This window comes from Pinus tabuliformis, chromosome J (assembly GCF_031772625.1).
Source record: "Pinus tabuliformis cultivar Carrire ecotype Pingquan chromosome J, CPIR1, whole genome shotgun sequence".
Lineage (NCBI taxonomy): Eukaryota > Viridiplantae > Streptophyta > Pinopsida > Pinales > Pinaceae > Pinus > Pinus tabuliformis.
Window position 1 is genome coordinate 1,370,726,444 of NC_142295.1, and position 24,348 is coordinate 1,370,750,791.

At 41.5% G+C, this 24,348-nt stretch overlaps 1 protein-coding gene across 1 annotated transcript in view; it reads right to left on the reverse strand.

The window, feature by feature from the left end:
* The window catches only part of LOC149232468 (uncharacterized), a 314,347-nt gene that overhangs the window by 82,406 nt on the left and 207,593 nt on the right, over positions 1-24,348 (reverse strand). The window contains 2 exon segments of the mRNA XM_089379419.1: positions 14,713-14,857; positions 15,344-15,486. Coding sequence (XP_089235545.1) covers positions 14,713-14,857; positions 15,344-15,486 — 288 coding nt within the window.

Consider the following 24,348-nt stretch of genomic DNA (forward strand, 5'->3'; position numbering starts at 1 on the left):
ACACGGGTATATGAACCACAATATGGTTTTCCTCCATGACAACCATGAGGGCACACAAATTTGTAAGTTCCACCACCCTTTCCCCCATCAAGTTTGGTCACATAGTTCCACAAGGGTGTTAATGCAGCTTTCCCATCTAGTGTTTCAGTTTCCCCTTCAGGTTCATCCCCTTCCTCTTCAAACCCTTCCTCCTCATCATACATTGGATTTGGGTCACTCATATTGGGACCACTGTCCTCTTGTGCTTCTTCCCTTCTATTCCTATTCCCCCTTGCCATCATTAAACCCAATAGTGGAATGATACATAGAAGCCAAAAGAACACCATCTTGGAATATGGATATAGGTGGTGGACAACCTGCAAGTAAAGGAGCAAGTAGAAACAATAGGAAAGAGTAGGAGAGGGAGGAGAAAAATACAAAAAAAATGTCAAAAAAATAAGGGAGTTTGGGGTTTGAACTTACCTCTTTATCTCTTGTAGATGAAGTCCTCCAAGCTCTTGCTGCAAGCTCCTCCTCCTTCACTCTTCCAAGCTCTCCTCTCTTCTCCTCTCCTTTCCTCTCTTCTCTTCTCCTCTCCTCTCTTCTCTTCTCCAACTCTGATAAACTCAAAGTGAGCAAATGAGGAATGAATGGGGGCTTTATTCCCTTCATTCCTCACCTTAACCTCACCCTAACCCACCCCCTTTATGCTAAGTCAACAAAAATTAATTAAAAAAAAACTGAAATTCACCATGCGCGCGGCCTTTTCTGGAAGCGTACGGGAAGCGTGTGCTTCTCCCTCCGAAGCGCCACGCTTCGTACGCCCGAAGCGTCATATGAAACGTGCTTCGGAGGTCTGGAAGCGCGCTTCTGAGCCACGCTTCAGAAAATTCTAGGAAGTGGCAAAAAAATTCAGAAGCGCGCTTCCGCCGAAGCTTCCTAGACGCTTCCGCACGGGACGCACTTCCGGGCTTGGAACCGGGGGGGCGCTTCATGCAACATTGGGTGGATCGCAAGAGCACTTCTGGGTGTTATTTTTCTTTGGGTTCTGCTTCGATATCCTGGATGAGCAGGAAGCAGAAATCGGTTGCCTTGAGCACCGTTGAGGCCGAATACATAGGTGCTAATATGGCCTCCTGTGAAGCTATCTGGTTGAGGAAGCTCTTCAGTGAGCTGTTTGGACATGTGCTGGATACCATCGTGATCCTTTGCGACAACCAAAGTGGGATCCGATTATCAGAGAATCTTGTTTCATGATCGCTCCAAACACATAGATATCAGGTACCACTTTATCTGGGATATGGTACAACGAGGAGAAATAAGGCCCCAACACATTGGGTCTGATGAGCAGGTCATCGATGTTCTGACAAAGCCCCTGGCGAAGGTCAAGTTCTTAGCCATCCAAGAATGACTTAGAACCATGGAGAGACCCTCTTTTAAGGGTCCTGTATGATATGGACATTAAGCTCTGGGAGCTTCGGGGGGCTTGGGGTACTTCTTGGAGCGATGAGCAACCACAGGATGAGTGTTTCAGCCATCCCCTAGTGGTTTTTTGTGTACAGGGTGAGTGGTTCAGCCTTCCACTCGGATACCCCTGGTGACATGTCGGCAGGATGAGTGGTTCATCCTTCTCTTGCTGAGACATCCTACCCATCCAGTCTGGGACTCATGGGAAGTACCTCTCATCTGGCCAATGAGTAGGAAAATGAGGATACAGACCATAGTACTACCGATGGACGCATCGTGTACTACCATACTCCCTATGCTAGGATGACCGATATTGATCTGGGATCAATTGGAACTGACTTCGAGTCAGTAAGAGTGGTATGAGACACTCTCTTTTGATTGGAATTGACTTCGGGTCAGTGAGAGTGGTATGAGAGACTCTCTTTTATCTGGAACTGACTTCGTGTCAATAGAGAAAGGTACGATACATTCTCGGTCACTTCTTCTTCATAGTTCAGCAGAGTAGAGCAAAGCAGTCCAGAGCAGTGCATTGATGGCAGTGATAGTACCGACTGACAGATGGATTAGCAGATGGAGTTCTCCCTAGTTGAGAGGGAGTGTTAAAATTGGCAACTATGGCCAAACTCCAAATGGGTCATCTTATTTATGACAACCGATATTTTTCATGGATTCCTCTCTCCGAGAAGTGTAGGATTGATCTAAAGATCATCTAATTCCGACATGTACAAATAAAGATATGAATTTATTTATATTATGGACAAACTATCAAGGTCGGCCAGCAAGCAAAACATGCATTCAAACCCCAATCTCATCCTCAACGTTGCATATAACAGGAGGAGATCTCAAGTCATTTTATCATCATCTCATCTTCACACATTTCTCTCTCCTCACTTGATTGGGTACGCTAATCTGGACAACTGTCTCCCACACGTGCGAAGGAAGGAGGACGTTTTTCTGTTGGAACTTTTGACTGCGTTGACTGAATTTCAAAGGTTGTATTTTGAGCTGCATTGACCAGCATTGACCACCTTTTGACTATGAATTAGGTGAGGTATCTTCTCCTTGGCAGGCCGCAGATTTGGGCACTAAAATCGAGGTGATCTGACCTCTCATTTGACCAACGTTGACTGCCCTATGGTTGGTTGCAGTTTGACTTTCGTTGACCAATTTTGACTGGACTTTTTCGGACTATTTTGAGCTGATTAGACTTCTTGTTGGAGGCCAAAGTTGACGGGGTTTGACCGAGCTATTTAGAGGAAGAATTCTGCCCTATTTGACCAGTGTTGACTTTTCTGGTTAGGTCTTTCTACTACTGTTATAACTTATCAAATTTGTAAATTGTACTATCTCTCTCTCTGCTGAACTATTGAAGAATATAAGAAGAATTGATCAAGGGCTTCCCCGCATTGGGGTTTGTCCCTGGTGTCCTCTTGTCTTGGCTTATCTTCTACTGTTTATGTTTATGTTCTATCTGCATTTTACTATCATGTTGATGTGATTGCTAAACTGGATATTGATATTGGGCTAATAAAGAAATTGAAGTAAAATGCTCTTAAGCATAGAACATACCATTGTTTCCTAAAATTAACAGTTGTAGACACAAATTATTTCCCAATTCTGTGACACAATATGATCTAGTAGACCAAGTGACTTGTAATAAAATAATTTAGCCAATTAGTTTAAATTATTTCCAAATCACTTTTACACGAGACTCAAGTAAAACACCAGGACTCACCGAAGACTTTGACGATAAATGTCACCCTAGCTTTGGGGTGAGGCTGGAAAGAAAAACTTTGTCAATCAATCATGTTTACAAATAGATGAATCAATGAGACGAAAAATCTCCTACAATAAAATTCGTCGCCAAAATAACAATCTTACCTAGGTTGTTACATACATACATGTTGATTTCGGGTGGCATCGGATGTGCCCTAGCCATGAAAATTCGTAGAGAGGCTAAAGCACATGAGATCTCCACGACCCAAAAATGGTTTGGGGAAATTCCACCTGGTTAGAGAGATATTAAAATAATTAATATTTTTAATGGAGTTCCTAAGTCTAAACTTAGGAAAATTAAAATATTAATAAGTATTAATATAAAACTAGGTGACAAGGTTCTAAATGATATGGATCAAGCCAAATCTAATCTTAGTTGTTGGTTGGAGATTTAATCTCGGCCTTTGAAGACTCAACAGAAAAAGTATAAGAGGAGGCTTGAGGGTCAGTTGGAGATACACCAAGTTGATCAATCAGTTCGATTTTTTGGGGCGGGGTTTGCTGATAGAAATCGAACCAGTGATCAGAGTTGCAGCGAGGGGCAGTGAGTACATAGCAGAGAGGCAGAGATAGTGTCGGAAGACCAGCGCAGAGGCAGAGAAGGCTACGCAAAGCCAACAGGAGCCACGCAGAGAACCAGAGTAACTGCACAGAGGGCCAGAGGGCCTACGTGTATGACGCAGAGGGCCAAAGAGCCAGCGCAACGCATCAGTAGGCTAACACAAAGGGTTCTAGGCTGATGCAGAGGCCAGGAGGGCTGACGCTTAGCCTCAAAGAGGCGTTGGAGAGACTTTCGTGGAGCAGACTTCTCGAATATCTGCTTCCAAAGAGAGGTATTACTGCTAAATTGATTTCTCTGTCGGGTGAGCCAGTTTGGCACCTAGTTGTACTCAAGAAAAGCTGCTTAATAATAAAACCCTTAGAACTGTTGCATGATTTTCCCAAGTTGGGTTTTTCTGGGGACGATTGTCCAAAAATAACAGTGTCCCTTGTGTGCTTGTTTATCTCTTTCAGTTGATGATCTATAGATGGTTGAGACTGCATTTATATTTATTTCAGTATTTGTATGGTTAAATAACTTGTTAAATAATTAAACATGTAGGTGAAATAAACCAGACAGTGCAGGAAAATTTCTAACGAGTTAGACTTAGAAATTTCAACATGGTATCGGAGCGTTGCAGATCACAGGAGAGCTGAAGGCACCAGCTAAATCAAAGAATTTGCAGCAGAAACAGCTGTCTCGAGAGACAGAAGTTGTTCCTAAGTAGAAAGCAGCAGAGAAGGAGTGGCGCAGAGGGTTTGCGTCATCATTCCAAGCTAGAAAAAAGGTCAGCGCAAAAGCAGTGAGAGGCAGAAGAGGCTCACGAAGAGCCACGTCATCCTGCTCAGCCAGGTAGGAGTGACACAGTTGGCCAGAGGAGCAATTTAGCCACTACCGAAATTGCGCAGACCAAAGAGGCTCAGTTTCTTCAACTGTTGGGGCCTAGCGAGTTGTCGGCAAATTGTGGATTGTGAAACTAGTGGGGTGATGTTGTTGTCAAAGCATAACAGTACCTAATGGGACAAAACCAAGGTAGAGAGAGTCGCTACCTAGGCGGATTTCTAGCCAAGAAATCCAGATCAGTGTTGCAAGAGCAAAGGAATCGAAAAGGAGTGGTTCGACAATTGGCAGGAGGATTTCCAGAGGGAAATCGAGACTTAGAGGGAGTCGAGGAGAGGATTTCCAAGAGGGAAATCGAGACTCGGGGGGAGTCTAGAAGGGAACTTGCAAGATGGAAGTAGAGACTCAGAGGGAGTCGAAGAGAAGAGTAGAGATGGCAATGAACGGATTGAGGGATCAGGACAGGTTGGACGGAGCAACCAACTTTGTCATTTGGAAGGCCAGGATCATGTCTGTTCTGGATAGACATCGCATCAAGGCCTTCGCCTTAAGAACCATGGCTATCCCAGTCGACCCAGCTGATAACGAAAAGCATAAGGATGCAATGGCCAAGGAAAAGTGCATAATCCTTGATGGGGTCAAGGATCATGTAGTTCAGCATATTGCCGAGAAGAATACAACAAAGGAGATGTGGGCCACCTTGACAACATTGTATCAAGGCACTTCCATGCAGAGGAAGATGCTACTGGAGAATCAGCGACAGTCGTATCAGATGCAGAAGGGGGAGCCGATAGATCACTTCCCTAGCAAGCTACAGGAGATTCGGGACCAACTTACTTCCATAGGGGCCACGTCGGATTGGGAGTTAATGGTGAGAACTGCCCTGAATGCAGTCTTCGAGGAGTGGGAGACATTCGTCCAAAGCATTTTGGGCAGAGCAAATCTTCCAAGATAGGAAGAATTGTGGGCATCTCTTCACCAAGAAGAGATCAGACGACTGACCAAGGCAGGAAGTAGCAGGAAAGGAGGTCGAATCAAGAAAGAGGAGGAAGAGGATGCAGCTCTGGCATCTACAGGACGGCAAGGGAGGAGGAAGAATGTGAAAATTTTCTCACTGCAACAATTGATTTACTTTACCTACTTATATTCCAATAAGTTATTTATGAAATTCCTTCAATAAACATTAAAATAAATTTTGTTGCGGATATCACACCATAATACAGAAACCAACACATGCACAGGAATCCACACATCGACACAGATATTTTAGACAACAGTCCCCGGAAAAACCCAATGTGGGAAAACCGGTGCAGCAAGGAAAGATTTTATTATTCAGCAATTCTTTAGTACAACAAGGTGCCAAACTGGCTTACCCAACAAAGAGAAAAGTTCTCCAGCACTTCTCCCAGTCTTAGCGTCAGCCTAGCTGACCTCTGCGTAGCTCCCAAACACTCTGTGTCAGCCCCTGTGTCTCTGTATCAGCACTGGGCCTCTCTGTGTCACCCACGCAGGCCCTTCAGTGACTATGCGGTCTGTTGTTGCCTCTGCGTCTGCCTCTCCAACCTCTGCGTTGGCCTTCTGGTGCTGCTGCCGACTCTTTGTTCCGTACTTGTTGCCTCCTGCTGCTCTCCAGACCACTAGTTAGAATTTCTCAGCTAACCCTGCTCCAGAAATCGAACTGACTGGTCTCCCTCATTATGTCCTCCAACTGACCCTCAAGCTCCTTATACTTTTCTCGTTGGTCCATCAACGGCCGAGATTAAATCTCTAGTCAATGGCTAAAATTAGATTTGCTTGATCCATGACTTTTCGACCCTTCTAACCCAGTTTTATATTAATACCCATTAATATTTTATTTTTCCTAAGTTTAGACTTAGGAACTCCATTAAAAATATTAATTATTTTAATATCTCCCAAAGTAGTTAGAATCTGCCCAAACCATTTCTGGGTCTTGGAGAACTCATGTGCTTTAGCCTCTCCACCAATTTCATGGCTAGAGCACATTCAATGCTACCCCAAAGCAACACTCCCTCTTAGCAAGGACTGTGCTCTAGTAATACTCCTCACTGAGTATCACCCTGATCATCCAGCATCAGTCCCTGTGCGGATGCTAGGCCTCCCTACCCAACATCCTCTACACTGTTGCATCCTATACTGCTGCCCATGGTACTGCCACTGCCACAGCTACATCTGTACGGCAGCTCCTTCTGCATCTGAGTTGTTGCTAGTCCTTTCTTCCAACACTGCAACTCCCTCTGCCATGTAGCACCGTGCTACTGTTGACTGCTATCACACTGCAACATCACCCCCATTTCTGCCACTGAAATGGATTCTTTATCATCCCCATCTTTTCCCTGAAATAATCAAACTTTGTTCTTCCAAGGGCCTTGGTGAGGATGTTTGCCACCTGTTCTCCTGTAGGAGTGTATCTCAATTGTACAGCTCCTCATTGGACACAGTCTCTAACAAAGTGTCACTGGATATCAATATGCTTTGACCGATCATGAAACACTGGATTCTCAGAGAGCATGATGCAACTTTGATTATCGCACATGATCTTGGTCGCCCCCATTTTTCTTTGGAATAGGTTCACAAGTAGTTTTTTGAGCCATATGGCCTCACACGAAGTTGTGCTCGCGCCATATATTCTGCCTTAGATGAGCTCAAAGCCACGAACTTCTGTTTCCTAATGCACCAGGAGGTCATTCTTGATCCAATGTTGAAACAGTACCCAGAGGTACTTTTCCAATCCACTGAACTTCCTACCCAATCTGCATCAGTAAATCCACTCAATCTGATATCCTTACTCCATGTGTACAAGAGTCCATAATCCATTGTCCCTTGTAAATACCTGAGAACATGTTTGGCTGCTGCCTAGAGCGCCCTCTTTGGTTCCACCATGAACTAACTAAGGGTGTTGACAGCGTAGCAAATGTCTGGCCTGGTATTGATCAGATACATCAGGGACCCTATGAGTTGCCGGTATAAGGTGGGATCAACATCCTTGTCTTCTAATGCATCAATCTTCTTCCAGTTGGTGATCATTAGAGTAGCCATGGGTCTACAGTTCTCCATCCTGAATCTCTTCAGGATTTCTGTAGCATATCTCCCTTGCCCAAGGAAGATCTCTCCCTTTTGCTGCCAAACTTCCAACCCTAGGAAATAATACATTCGTCCCAAATCCTTCATATCGAATTTTGTGGCTAGATTCTTCTTGCAGTCCCCGATGAGCCTGGATGATCCTGTCAGAAAGAGATCATCCACATACAATACTAAGATTAGCGGTTCATTCTCTACAACCAGATAGTAGAGATTTGGATCTGCATCACTCTTGACAAATCCCATCTTCTGCAAGTAGCCATCGATTCAACCATACCATGCTCTAGGTGCCTGTTTCAGCCCATACAAGGCTTTCTTCAACCTGCATACATGAGACTTCTTCTCATGTGTCTCAAAGCCCTCTGGTCGTTCAATGTATACCTCTTCTTCTATCACCCCGTTCAGAAATGTCGTTTTTATATCCATCTGATGAATCTCCCACCCCATCTGAGCTGCAAGAGATATCACGGTTCTAATAGATGTATACCTGGCTACCCGGGCAAAGGTCTCTTCGTAGTCAATTCCTTCCTTCTGAGCATACCCCTTAGCCACAAACCTGGCTTTATATCTCTCTACACTACTGTTTGCAACGTATTTGATCTTGTAAATCCATCTCGAACCTACCACTGATTTGTCTTGAGGCCTTGGCACTACCTCCCGGACATCGTTCACCATTATGGAGTTGTACTCCTCTACCATCGCATCTAGCCAAACCTAATGTTGAAATACCTCCTAGAAACTAGCAGGTTCCCCATACTAAGATACTAATGCCTAATATCTATCTGGTTGTTTTCGCTCCCTCTTATTGTTTCTTGGTGCACCAATTGAGTCCTCTACAGCTCGCAGAATCTGACGAAGTTCCCTGCTAGTTCTTCCTCTGCCAACAGGTGCTTCTATTAGCTCCTCCTCATCCTGTGATTCTTCCTGACCCGAGGAAGAATTCTTTACTTCTGTTGATTGAAGTAGTTTAACCAATGGCTCCTCTTTTGACTGCTCCCCAGAAGGCATTTCACGAGATTTTCTGAAAGCCCTGTCCTCCATGAACTTCACATCTGGTCGACCCACTACCTTCCTGCTCCGTGGAAGATAGATTCTATATGCCTTAGCGTTCTCGCTATATCCCACTAGATACCCTTTTTCTGCAGTTTGATCTAGCTTTTTCCTCTTTTCCTCGGGTACACGGCAATATGCTAAACTCCCAAATATCCTGAAATGACTAACTTCAGACGTTTTCCCTGTGAAAACTTTCTCTGGAGTAATCTTGCCCAATGCCCGATGAGGAGCCCTGTTCTGAACATAGACTATTGTGTTGCATGCTTCCACCCATAGGAATTTTGGCATATCCTGATCATATACATCATGGCCCTAGCTGCTTCTACAATAGTCTCGTTCTTCCTTTCTGCTACTCCATTCTGCTCCAGATTGTAAGGAGCTGTCCTCTCTCTTCTGACGCCCTCCTTAGCGCAAAAATCAGTGAAGTCCTTATCGACATACTCTCCACCATTATCTGAGCGAAAAAACTTTTATTTTCTTCCCAGACAGGTTCTCCATCAGAGCCTTGAACTTTTTGAATCGATAGAAAACCTCATCCTTGGTTTTCATAAAATAAATCCAAGTTTTCCTTGAGTGGTCATCAATGAAGGTAAGGAAGTACTTGGCACCACTAAGAGCTTTAGTGGGAATAGGTCCGCAAATATCTGAGTGTATCAATCCTAGTACACTCTTGGCCCTGTTTTTACTTCTAGGAAATGTTGCTTTGGCAATACTTGCCTAGAGCACATACTCTACATGCATCATCTCGTTCCATACTAAGATCCAGAATTCCTGTTACAGTGCTCCTGAGAATTCTCAGAACCCCATGGTGCAAATGTCCCATTCTTCTGTGCCATAGTTCGTTCAAATCTTTGTCTCCATGACTGCCTATTAGTGCCATTGGTGATTCTAGTTGTAGTCTATACAACCTGTTACTTTTGATCCCGATCTGCACTTTCTTTTTCCAGCTCGGGTGTTTGACGTATACTTTCTCCTTGATGAAGAAGACGTCATAGCCTTTGCCTTGAAGTTGCGACACGGAAAGTAAGTTCATCCCCAATCCTGGTACATGCAGCACATTGGTAGCACGGAACCGCTCTCCCGATTCTGTTTGAAAAACTATGGTACCCCTCCCTACTGGAGTACACTTTGCCTTGTTCCCCATGGTGATCTGAAAGTTCATCTTCTCCTCCCGATAATCTGAGAAACATTCCCGGATTCCCGTCATATGCCAAGAGGCTCCACTGTCTATATACCATACCTATGATGATGCAGAACTAGTCATACAAGCCACTTTTGCTTCCAGCCTAGAAGCCAACATAGAGAAATCGAAATCACTTTCTCTTATGCAATTTTCCAAAAATCTATGCGAGTCTCCTGACGTAGATGCCTCTGCATCATGGTCTCGACCCATAATTGATTTTTCTTTCCTGTCTCTGATTACTTGCTCTGATACCGTGTGAAAATTCTATCACTGCAACAACTACTTTACTCTACCTACTTATTTTCCAATAAGTTATTTATGAAATTCCTTCAATAAACATTAAAATAAATTCTGTTGCAGAGATCACACCATAATACAGAAACAAACACATGCACAAGAATCAGCACATCGACACATATATTTTGGACAACAATCCCCAAAAAAACCCAATGTGGGAAAACTGGTGTAGCAAGGGAGGATTTTATTATTCAGCAATTCTTTAGTACAACACGGTGCCAAACTAGCTTACCCAACAGAGAAAAATTATGCAGCACTTCTCCTAGTCTCAGTGTCAGCGTGGCTGACCTCTGCGTAGCTCCCAGACACTCTACGTTAGCCCCTGCCTCTCTACGTCAGCACTGGGCCTCTCTGCGTCACCCACGTAGGCCCTCCAGTGACTATGCAATCTAGTGCTGCCTCTACGTCTGCCTCTCCAACCTCTGTGCTGGTCTTCTCGTGCTGCTCCTGACTCTCTATTCCGTACGAATTTCTCAGCTAACCCCACTCCAAAAAAAGAACTGACTGGTCTCCCTCAGTATGTCCTCCAACTGACCCTCAAGCCTCTTCTTATACTTTTCTCGTTGCTCCATCAATGGCCGAGATTAAATCTCTAATCAACAGCTAAAATTAAATTTGGCTTGATGCATGACTTTTGGACCCTTCTAACCTAGTTTTATATTAATACCCATTAATATTTTATTTTTCCTAAGTTTAGACTTAGGAACTCCATTAAAAATATTAATTATTTTAATATCTCCCAAAGCAGTTAGAACTTGCCCAAACCATTTCTGGGTCTTGAAGATCTTATGTGCTTTAACCTCTCCACCAATTTTCATGGCTAGAGCACATCCAATGCTACCCCAAATCAACAAAGAAGAAGGACATCTCCAAGATAAAGTGCTTCCATTGTGGGGAGTTGGGCCATTATGCAACCTAGTGTCCCAAGAAAAAGAATAAGGGAGAGGCTTCTGACTCCACGGCAGCGCCGGCTAAGGTGGAGAAGGAAGTGGATACTGATGACGATTGTGCCATGAGTGCTCATGCACCTCTAGAGAAGAGGTGGGGATACATCGCGCTGTAGTCAGGAGGACTACAGAAGATGTAGGAGCAGGATCCTTGAGGTACCCAAACTCTTGGATCATATCCAACTACGGAAGCCCCGAGTGACAGTAGAAGGATGACGGATGAAGCAAGATGTGGATGGAGAGGCAGAACAGTGCTAGAGTGCAAGCAGGGAACTATAGCAGCACAAAGAGGGTTGCAGAAGTGCGAGAGGCACAGAGGAGGTTGCAGCAGTGCAAGAAGGCACAGAGGTGTTTGCAGTAGTGCGAGAGGCACAGAGTTATTGCAGCAACGCAGAGGCATCAGAGGGAGCACAAGATAGTAGCATAGAGAGCTTCAGCATCAGGAGGGTTTCTAGCCTAACAAAGATGTCAGTAGTTGGGTAGATCAGTGACCAACGTCTCAGTAACTGAGTTGCAGTGTAGTAGTAGCAGTGGTAGTGCTATAGGCAGCATGATGAGAGAGGGCTGCAGTGCAAATGCAGTGTTGGGAGAAAGGACCAACAGCAGCACGGATGCAAAAGGAGTTGCAGTATAGATGTAGCAGTGGCAGTGGTACATCCATGGGCAGCAGTACAGGAGGCAACAGTGTAGATGATGTTGGGCAGCAGGCCAAACATCAGCACAGGTATCGATGCCGGATGATCAGGGTGATGTTCAGTTGTGGAGCATTACTAGAGCATATTCCTCACTAAGAGGGAGTGTTGATTTGGGGTAGCATCGAATGTGCTCTAGCCATGAAGATTGGTGGAGAGGCTAAAGCACATGAGATCTCCAAAACCTAGAAATGGTTTGGGGAAATTCCACTCGGTTAGAGAGATATTAAAATAATTAATATTTTTAATGGAGTTCCTAAGTCTAAACTTAGAAAAATTAAAATATTAATGAGTATTAATATAAAACAGGGTGAGAAGGTTCTAAATGACATGGATCAAGCCAAATCTAATCTTAGCCGTTGATTAGGGATTTAATCTCGGCCGTTGAAAACTCAACAGAAAAAAAGTATAAAAGGAGGCTTGAGGGTCAGTTAGAGATACACCAAGTTGATCAGTCAGCTCGATTTTCAAGAGCGGTGTTTGCTGAGAGAAATCGAACCAGTGATCAGAGTTGCAGCGAGGGGCAATGAGTGAATAGCAGAGAGGCAAAGATAGTGTCGGAAGACCTGCACAGAGGCAGAGAAGGCTACGCTGAACCAGCAGGAGCCACGCAAAGGGTCAGAGGGCCTACGTGGGTGACGCAAAGGGCCAGAGGGCCTATGTGGGTGACGTAGAGGGCTAGAGAGCTAGTGCAGAGCATCAGCAGGCTGATGCAGAGGGTTCTAGGCTGACGCAGAGGCCAAGAGGGTTGACGCAGAACCTCACAGAGGCGTTGGAGAGATTTTCCTGGAGAAAACTTGTCGAACATCTGCTTCCAAAGAAAGGTATTACTGCTAGATTGATTTCTCTGTCAAGTGAGCCAGTTTAGCACCCAGTGGTACTCAATAAAAGTTGCTTAATAATAAAACCCTCAGAACTGTTGCACCAGTTTTCCCAAGTTGGGTTTTTCCGGGGACGATTGTCCAAAAATAACGGTGTCCCTTGTGTGTTTGTCTATTTCTTTCAGTTGATGATCTGTAGATGGTTGAGACTGCATTTGTGCTTATTTCAATATTTATATGGTTAAATAACTTGTTCAGTGATTAAACAAGTAGGTGAAATAAACCAGACAGTGCAGGAAATTTTTAATGGGTTACACTTAGAAATTTCAACAGCGGTCATACTAGCATCATTTACATTACAAATTTTGTAGAATGGGTTTACAATGAATCAGAAATTGATGGTTGATGATCTCGACCTTTGAAGGAAAATATAGTACCACTGCTTCCTTGGAACTTTGACAAAATGTGTGCACCAGAACTTAGGATCCTGCAACTACTTAATAATAAATATTATTATGTTATTCTTTCTTGGCATGATATTTTACTTATTCTTTCAGGGAAAAGATTGAAAACTTCTTAAAATAAATCTAAGTTGCACGAAACGGGGAAACGCGGAAGCGAAACGAAACGCGACCTCCCAAAATTTTGGAAACGGGGAAACGCGAATATATATAATAATATATATATATATATTAAAAATATTTAAAAATTATTATTATATATATGTGCAATCATAAAGCATGAATGATGTGATGAGAGAATGAGCCAAGCTGCTCTTTTATAACTTTAGAATAGGTTTCTAGAACTACCTGGAAACCCTAAAAAAATTTAAAAACAAATTAAAAAAAAAAAAAAAAAAAAATTAAAAAACAAGTGTTTTTTTTGGGGAAACGTGGCACGTACGGCCTGGAAACGCGTTTCCGGCCGTACGGCCACGTTTCCGTTTCGGGAAACGTGGCCGTACGGCCGGAAACGCGTTTCCAGGCCGTACGGTACGGGGAAACAAGTTTCGTTTCGTTTCCCCTGGGGAAACGGACCCCCTGCCCACGTTTCCTGCAACTTAGAAATAAATCTTTTAGTCATTGGGTAAACATAGCTGACCAAGTAAATTTTGACAAGGACAAGGTCACCTATAGTTGGCTGAGATGTTGATGTATTATGTTTTACATCAAACATTTTCTGCCACATCCATGGTGAAAGTTAGTTTAGTCTTACCAGCCTTAAAAAAAAATGTAAATCTGTATAATATACCATTCTTCTAGTATAGTTTTAATGTATCTTATATTTCAGATGTCAAATAGGTAGACTGCATTGGATAAGCAAAAGATTTAAAAGAGGTGAAGTAGCTTTGTTGGTCTGAAAGGCGTTTCACCAGTGGCATAAAACAGAAACTGATAAAAAGACAGTTCTTACTTTCATCATTAAAATTAGCATAGAAATCAAGTATTTTGTAAGCCAACATGCTAGAAACACATATTAATTTTACTTTGAGCAAATGGTGTATAATATAATATGGGAATCTTCAAAGGAGTACATTGGCTCAGAACAAAGCATTATAACGCAAGCAGAGGATTGAAGCCCACAAAAAAAAATCAAGGTGATAGAGATCATTATCAGAGACTGCCACCTCATGATTATGTCCAACAGTGTTAGTTGAACTATGTTTCAATGTTGTTTTACTTGATGTACAGCTGAGTCTTCGTGTTAAGATATTCTTCAGAGAATGATTTCATAGTAAACTGCATTTAGAGTGTTTTTCTCTGCTCATGTTCCATAAATCACTAGCTGAATTCGAGACTCTGTCAGGGTAGAGCTAGTTATAGCCGGATTCCTTATTCTAAAATCTAAGTCTCATCAGGCAATATCAACACATGGCAGCATATTTGTTTGCAAGCGATATAAGCTTTTGGAATTTGTATTCCAACTCAAAATTCTGAGAGAATGAAACTGCAAAATAAGAGACTCATATATAAAAGGAGGAGAGCCTCAGATATGATATATAAAATGAAAATTATACCTCTTAAGCTGTAAAGATGATTAGAAACGCTTCCATATGAAGCTAAAAATTCAATTACATCGTTTACTGAGATGTCCCCTTCATAAGCAATAGGATCATCTTTCTTTCCACCTGGAAATAGCAGTAATGCTGGATATAGCTCCTTCTGCTCCTACAAAATTACAAGAGTAAGCAAATGTAACAGTGCATGTTAACAATATCCCTAAAAGAACAATAAATAAATTCAGCAATCTAAGAGAAGGTATGTTGAAAAGACCACATCAGATAATCATGAGAAGCTCTATTGATTTTGAATAGATAACAGAAAAAAAAAAAATATATATATATATATATATATATATAAAATCAGTTAACTTGCGATGAAATTGAGTATGAGAAATAATAGTTTCTATAAACTTATAGACAATCTGTTCAAATTTCAGTTTAAAGTGCTGTGAAATGATACCATGCATGCATCTCAAGACGAGAAGAAATAGAATTTAAAAGCGGAACAAATCTGTAAGGAGAACAAATGCCAAGGTTAAGACCAAGGACTAGTAAATTCCCATTCAAAGAAAACGTTTTGATTCAGTCCCTCTTCTCCTAAGTGTGGTTCTAAGCAAAATTCAGTATATGGTTTATAACATGATACCTGATTTGAAGATTTCAAGAGTGAACTGCAATCATTCAGGGTACAGTCTATTTGGAAAACTGAAGGAAATCCGTTGGTTGGTTCATGCTTCAAATGATCACCCTTAGTCACTTCACCCTTGGAAACATCAACAGTAGATTGCTCTGCAATAAAAACTAAAAATTATTAAATAAGGCATACTGTACCTAAGTTCCTTTTCTTTCAATGACCCGATTACATATACAAGCAATCAATAAAAAAAGCACAGATATTAAAAAAACTCACAGCTGTCAAAATTAAAAGCAAATGTGGCATTCAATGGCAGTCTTTTCAAGTTTTAGTGTGTGCATCAAATCTTGACATATGATTTTAAATCATAGGAAACACTGGATGCATAAGTGCAATATTTGGAATTGACTATTTAATGGCATGTTACAAAGGTTCTTGCTGAGAGTAACTTGAGTTAGTGGGTGATCTCAGCTACTTCACAGGATTACAAAATCTCAATGGAAAAGGAAAGCAAAGCCAAGATACATTCAATTCTCAATATGTAAATTGCAGCAAATGACTTCAAGCCATGTTCAACAATATAACCATTCACAAGTAAAGATATTGCAATAATGAAAAAGATGAAGCAAATGAAGACTAGTGCCAAAATTAAAATACTAGCAAAAATAAATATCCCAAGTTAAGAACAATAACTTTGAACAGAAAAGTGCTTGGAAATAATTGCTTAAAAGATAACTGCCCAAAAGGTAAATGCCTTGAAATTAAAGATAATTGCATGAATAACAAGTACTTGAAAAGGAAATGCCTTGGAAATATAAATGACAAAACTTTGAAAGCAAAGACAAATGATCAAGTATAAGATTGCTGAAATCAAAATGTTTTGGAGTGTGTTTTGGTTTGTTTGAGATTAAATTAGGTTGTCGCTTGAGATTAAGTTAATTCCAATGATGATTGCAAAAGACCAAAACTAATCTAATATTTAGCTTTCCCTTCAGGCCTTATCCTCGCTGGGTTAAGGAAAACTGCAGGGAGGTCCAAAGGAGGAAGCTAAGGCTCCATGTGCTCCCTGGATTCTCACAAGCAGTGCACTAGCAAGTAGATCCAACGTTGGGTAACCCAACATGATTTAACAAGTCGACTGTTTACCAATTTCCCCCTGTTGTCGCGCAGATTGACACGACAACGCTCAGACCGGGGGTTGTCACTCTGATCCCGATCCCTCCGTTTAAGCCTGTCTCCCGCGGCTAAGGGGGGTAGTCCCTGTGAGATGATGAGACCAACTGTCGACCAGTTGGTTGGGAGACACGAGATACGATATAAAAAGCACTTGATGGATTTGATTAATTTAGCAGACCAGTGCCTTAAGAGATTGTGGTTAAAACGATTACTTGTTAAATGATATAGAAATATGGACCATGAACAGCAATCATCTATCATCAGCTAAATCACAATGCTCTTAGAATGACCAAAACGATATCCAGGAATTGAGAATTTTCAAAAAAAAAAAAAAAATGAATGCTTTAAACCACCACGAATCATAAACCATTAACCAGATATCAATTTCGCATCTCGACTTGAAAATTTAGATCTCAGCATGAAAGATATGACAATTCCCGAAAATAACTGGATCTAAAAAACTTCCACAATATTTTTATATTTTTTCAAATTTTTTTTTTATTTTTTTTTAAATGAAAATTCTAAATCTAAACTATAAAAAATTAAACTAAACCAAAATTAAAATAAATAAATCTTTTTTTATTTTTTAATTTTCAAATAAAAAATCTATAGAGAAAAAGAAAATGATTAACTATAAAGATTAAAATCTAAAAAATTTAAAATCTAACAAAATATAACTAAGGCTAACACATTAAAAATTTAATTAAAACAAATCTAAACAAAACAAAAATTAAATCAAAATCTAATTAAAACTAAGTCTAAACAAATCTTTTTTCTTTTTTTTTATATTTAACAAAAACCAAAAGAAAAATCCATATTAAGATTCATAAATCTAAAACTTAAAAATGTAAAACTAAATCTAAACCATTTTCACAAATAAATCTTTTTATTTTTATTATTTTTTTAATTTTCATATGATAAAAACCTATAAAAAAAGGAAAAACGATTTATTACAAACATTAAAATCTACAAATTAAAATCTAACAAAAGATGAATCTAAACACTAATAAAAAAAACAAAACTATACAAACCTACGCTATCTACGCTAACCTACGAAATTATGAAAAAATCGAAGAACCAAAAATCAAAAACGTTGAAACTTATGACGTCTCAGCCACCGGAGGAAGAAGCGTAACCCTGGACCACGAAACTTATTACCTGCTACCGCGCGTGCACGAGGATTGGAGCATGACCTGCGTGAGAACGAGTTGGCGATGGAGATTTGGAGCGGAATGGTTCACGCCAGAAACTGTTTACGCACAGGTGATGGCGGCAGTCTGGTATTGCTTGATAAATTTGTACGTTTGCAGGAGTGAAACACTGGATATATGCAGACAGCGTGCGAGAGTGAGACTTCTGAAGCACGCACAGCTACTAAAAACCCTTTATCATTTGGAAATGGTGGACGGTGTCGACTGGCGTTTGCTTATGCCAATGTTTTGACTGTCGGCGGCCTATCTGACAATACTCAGAATGCTGATACGCAGTGAGATACAGTCATGGCGGTTTTGAATCGACGTTTTTTTTTTTCGCAGATACTGAATAGAATGCCTGGGCCGACAGTTTTCGATGGAGGTGAAAGGCGTTCCGCAGATGTCAATAGATATCTTTCCCTTGCGCTTGATGCAAATCACCTCACCAGAAACTCGTAAATTACTGACGGCGATTTGGAAAAAATCGATTTAAGCTGAGCATGATTTACCCTGAAACCGTGGCTTGTCTGCGTGAATGAGAGCACATTTTTAATGCGTGTTTTCACCCACGCTATTTCAGAACTTCTCCTTTCTCTTACTGCAAGCTGGCTCAGTGCTGGGTATTTTTCCTGTGGCTTGGATTTGCTGGCTGAGCAGCTGCAAAACAAATAAAAAAGGAAAAAGAATAAAACCCTAATCTTAAATCTGCATAAAGCAAAAATTTGAAACCCTAGATCAGAAAAATTTGAAACCCTAAAACAGCTGATTAATGTACAAATTTTTGGCCCCTTAACAGCCAGATTCAGCAATGAGCACAGGAATATTTTAAAGAAATAAAGATTTCAGATTTTCACTGTGAAGAACTTCAGAAAATCTCTCATGCAACTTAGAAAAATAAAACGAATGATAGACCCAGGATCAAATCCAACTGGGCTCAACAAAAAAATGCTTGCGGGAGTTGGCTGGTTCAGCCGAGAACTTCCCCGAACGCCCACAAAATTCCTTCAGAAAATGTTTTCTGCACAGCTCAAAACAACCGTCAATAAAGAGGGCAAAAATGCTGCTAGATCTCAAACAGTAATGGAGATACCTGCCATTACTTCAGAAACCATAACAGCACTCAAACCCTAGCAAGTGGGCAAGATAACTGTGCCCACAATACTCTACAAGAAAAGCTATTATTAATGGCTGAAAAGAAAATATGCAGAAAATTAAACAATCTCACAGCATTTCAAGAGAGTAACACCAGCAAGATATGGACCCCAAAGTCTTCTTTTATTAACTAGAAACAGATTTACAAGAGAGCTTCTTCAGTAACAGACTCACATATCCGATGATCTGAAAATGACCCCTAGCACCCTATTTAAAGGAAATGATCCCAACGGCTAGTTCGAGTGATCCATGTAGAAATGATCTCGACCGTTGATGAGGATCAAGACATCTCTTGATCTCATCCGTCGATTTATTCACTTAAAATATTATTATTTTATTAGTTAGGGTTTTTGCTTTATTATTTTTTAAATTTTATTATTTTTTATTTATTTCATTTTTTAATTTTTATTTATTTTATTATTTTTATTCATTTTTTTATTTCTTAATTCATTTTAAAATGGATCATCGAACTAAGCCTTCGGAAACATCACCTAGGACCTAGGACTTAGGACTCATGAGGGGATTTAAAACATTTTTCGACCCTCAGGACACATTACATCATGACTTTTACAATTTACATCTTAAGGGAGAAAACCCCTTTAACATAGACCCTCACAAATCACCCAGTTCTGCGACACAACTATAATCTAGCAGATCAACACACTAGGATTCTCCTAAAATTCCAATGACAAAATCCATCCCGGCTTTGGGGTCAGGTTTGAAGGAAAACTCTGCCGATCCATGGATCGGTGAGACGAAAAACCTTCCGGACGTAGATTACCACTAGAAAGTTAGGTCCACCTAGGCAATTCACATACACGACTCATATCTGCTAAGATTATTTACAATTAATACATGCAGACTGGGTTTACAATTAGATTGATCAAGCTGCTGATGACTGCTGGATGGCACGGACACGCTGATCAGGTGCTGCCCCCTTTTTCTTTGCAAGAAAAAGGGGGTGTACTGCATGGGTAGTTGACCGGGAGAGGTCAACACCCCCAATTCCAAAATAAGAAGACATAGGAGGGAAAGTGTAAGGTCCTCGAGTTCTACCCGAGCGCGGGCGCGGTTGGGCGCCAGGCGAGTCGACGGGCGCGCGGGTGCACGGGCGGTCGGCAGGCGCGTGGGCGCACGGGCGGGCGCGGGCACACGGGCGGGCGCGGGCGCACGAAGTGGGCGCGGGCTACACGACGGGCGAGCGAGGGCTACACGACGAGCGGGCGCGGGCTACACGACGGGCGAGCGAGGGCTGCACGACAAGCGGGCGCGGCGACACGGGCGTGCGACGAGCTGCGGAAGAAATGTGACAAAAGATGCGACGATATGCAAAACACTTATGCGACTAAGTGTTGGAGCGTATACATATATATGCGATGGAGAGAAATGTGCAAGCCGACTTGTACATAGGCTTATGGGCGCATGTATGGTGGTTTTGGGGGTCGGCCAAGGGGCTGCACACCCCTTGTAAACCCACACCTAAAACTAAGTTAAGAAGCATATAAGTAAAGAGCATGAGAGCTCATTTGAAACATCGCATTCACTCTTGATCTCTTCGCATAAGGCAAAGGAAAAGTGCGCAGTTAAAGAGGAGGACTTGCGCATATCTCATGCGCAGTGCCTTAAGGAGGACTACACACTTGGTGAAGTCTTGATCAGGTCGAAGGTTGGACAGAGGTGTCCAGGGTGGATTCTATGGTTGGTTTCTTGGTGTAAGACTTGGCGAGGATTCTTGGTGGCTAGGGTGAGCACCATCCTTCGTGCAAGAGATACACAAGATGTTGTAAAGGCAGGTTTGCCTCTCTGTTGTAATATCCGGTTAAGTGTGAGACTTGGTTCGGCCAAGACACGCTTGTATTGTCATCTGATATTCTTAATAAAATTGTCGGGCAGACTCACATTACGGGGAGTTGTCCCTCCCCTTTATACTTGTTGCAATTGTTGTTGTTCTTGGTATAATTGCATGATGATAATGAATGAGTATGGGCTTCATTAAGTATAAAGGATAATTGCTTTTACTTAGTTGTGAAACACGAGCTAAGTATGTTAATGTGAAAGTAGGCGTAGTCCACGAATGTTAGTATTGGTGAAAAGAAAGCGTTCGGTGGTGCCGCACCTTGCTACAAGCGGTTGGAAGACTACCGCAGGTGTAGGGGCGTGACAGAAAGGGTCCCTCCTATGTCTAACTAATACAATTAGATCAAAAGTAAAATTGCAATTAATCTAATGAACTTCAAGTGGAATGTGAATTGAATCAAGAAAAATGAAAAGCAATTGCTACTCTAGATATCAATTAGAAGAAACTAATGAAGAAAACTTGAAACTAGATTAGATTGCATTTGATTGCATGAAATAGAAGGAAAACTGATGCTTAGGGGGGGGAATTCCCTAATTCCCAAGAAAAATCAGCACTTTATTAAATTAGTTTACAATGTTTGATTTGACCCTTTACAAATGAAGGGATCAAAAATCAAGAAAGGAAATAGAAACTCCCTTATAGACAATGGGACAAAAACCAATTGAAGAAAGTTACAAAAGGATTCCTTGAAGGATCCTTGGATGGAGAAGCCCTTTAAAGGGGGTTACAAGGTACAAATTGCCTGTTTTACAAATAGTGGTTCAATGATAGCCTTTGGATGCTCCAATCTTCAAAAATGGGCACAACCAACCAGCATCCCTTCTTGTACTTTCAGGGACCTGCACAAAAAATCAGCAAACAAAGCAAATTGAAAGATGCCCAAAATCACTTTGAAACACTCGCAATTGTTAGCACAAAACTTGCTCAAAAATTGCTAAGTAAAATCTAGATTAAATAAAGGAAATTCCTACTCTAAAACAACCAAGAAGAGCTGAATTTGATCAGCTTTTCTTGGCTGATTTGTGGCTGTTACGCCAGCCACAAATATGAGCCTTTGACTTGCTAGATTCAACAATAACACCTCATAAATCGAACCAAGAATGAGAGAGATATCTTTAGAGTTTTATGAGAAGAGAAGAAGGAGAGAAACTCGGAGAAATCTTCGAAGGATTGGAGGTGATCTTGAGTCAAGGTGGGAATAAGCTTCTTTTGTTCTTGAAGATGGGTACTCCAACCGAGGAGGATCCCAAATCTTCAAACTTTGAGGCACTTGTAAGCTTACGATCTTTGCCAAGACAAATTATTAGTAGATGGTGCTTCCTACAGAAGAGATCTCACAGATATGTCAGTCAACCAAGATGAGCATATGATATAAAATCTCAAAGTGTAAGCAAGCAAATAGACTAGCAAATAACCAAATTTGAAAGTCTATTCCCTATGGATGACAACACCCCTTCAAAGGCCTATTACAACTATAATCTAAAGCAAATAAATCAAACAATTGTACCTTCATTAGTACTCCAAGCACCATGAACCTCCAAAACCTTCTTTTATTAATGATAAAACAAGTATACAAACTAGCAGAGGTTCCCCAAGCATCCAAGCTTCAATGATGTCAAGCAATGAGCAATGGGGAGTTATTTATACAATTTTGCTTGAAGATTCCAAGAAGAGAACTGATTACAAGTGTTAAACGGTGTTAATCCCAAAGTATCCAACAAACTCCACAAGTGGCAATGGGACTGTTGTAGATGGCCTGTGTACTGGCTGCTTGTCTGCCAGTGTAGTCTCCTTGACTGATCTGCAGATGGCTGAGGGCAGGTAGGGCTGCCACATGCTTCTCAACTCATGACACCTCTCAAGTAATATGCCAATAGTCATGTCCTCAACTATCAGTCCAAAATTTGTTGTGTGTAAGCTTCTCCCAACATGTCTATGTGGATTCTCTCGATTGGCAACATGTCTCCCTTAAGCTCATTGAATGCAATCTCATGTGAACAGGTGGGTAGATGGAGTTAACTCGGATCCTCCCTCCAACTAATCCCTTGATTTGTGGCAGTACCTCAGCCTGCTGAGAAGAGGGGACTCAGCCTCATTGAATGGGGGAACTCGTCCCCTTTGACTAGCTGTTCAATTCGGTCTAGTTGGCCAGTCATCTGTCCCTCAATTCGTGGGCCTACTTGGCCCTCCAAATCAGCCTCTGAACTCCACTTTGAATGGCCAAGTCATCCTTTGATTCCTTTGACTTGGAACATGACTTTAATATGTCCCCAGCTTATTTATTTTGCAATTTTCTGGTTTTTTCCTCACTTTTGAGTAAAAGTGGATTTTGGTGAGGAAATATTCATTTTTCGGATCACAATGTGAGAACTAGGATAATGTTGGTGAGCATGAATTTTGAGCACTCACATGCCACCAACATTTCCTAACACCTTTTACATTATAACATAGAAAATTAATTAAAAATCTCATCCTGCAAGAATTTTTAATTAAAGAACTCCTAAAAATACCTAGTCAAATTTCGTAAAATGCCTAGCATGGTAATATACATTGACTCTAGACATTAGAACATACTCAAGGTCCAGCTATTAAGCCGCACTCCAGCTTTGGAAGTGTATGAGTGAAAAAACTCGACTAATTATTTATTGTTAAAAAGCAAAAATAATTAGTCGAGTGAAAAAAACAACCTAGAGTGGACTCACCTAGTAACCAAGTCCCAAGTTGTCTAGGTTTGTCACATAAGTTAATCATGCTAGTGTCATTCATTATAATTCCCCGCAGGCGTAAGGAATTTGAGAGAAGAAGGGAGAGAGGATGGAGAAAGAAAAGGGGCAAGATGCCCTGCTAGACTTCTGATCTTCTGAAAAAATGATAGATGCCTTTTGTTGAAATTCCTTACACCCTAGGTCTGGTTTATGGCTAGACTTAGCACACAAACAATCACAGGGATCACGTACCAAGAATCATGACCCTTTATGAAACCTGATACAAGACAGAGTATACACAATATACAACTAGGGCTTGAGGTCAGTTCCTTTATACCTTCTATCAGCCCAACAAATCAAAGACAAAACACTCAACTCACTTGCTCGTTGAGCTCCTTTTTGATCATCCTCTTTCAGTCTTGTTGTCCACAGAAGATCTACTCCATTAGTCCTCTGTCTTAGCAGTCCATTGCCACAAAAACTCACAGGGAAATAGCTCCTTTGATTGCCCTGCACACTCAGTTGCTTACAATGGACAAATCCCTCCAGTTCACTGCATAAATCAACCTTAAATCATGTTGTTCAGACCTCCACTACTGAACAGACTTCACTAACTCAACAACTCTTCTTTCTCAGAACAGCAGCCATTGACATGAACAACATCCCTTATCCTATACTTTGTTGGCCTCTCCACAGACCTAAGGTACCTCGGCCTTGCTCCACAGGCCTCTGAGGCCTCTCGAACCCCTCCTTCCTGCTTGTGGTCTAACTCAGATGGGCTTCTGAGGCCTTTTGGACCCCCTTTCTTTTGCCTGCAGCCTGACTCAGATGAGCCCCTGATGCCTTTCAGACCCCCTTTCTTCTGCCTGCGGCCTGATCTAGGGCTTCATCCCCCCTCCAAGGTGCAGAACAGATGCAGCAACCTATCTTTTC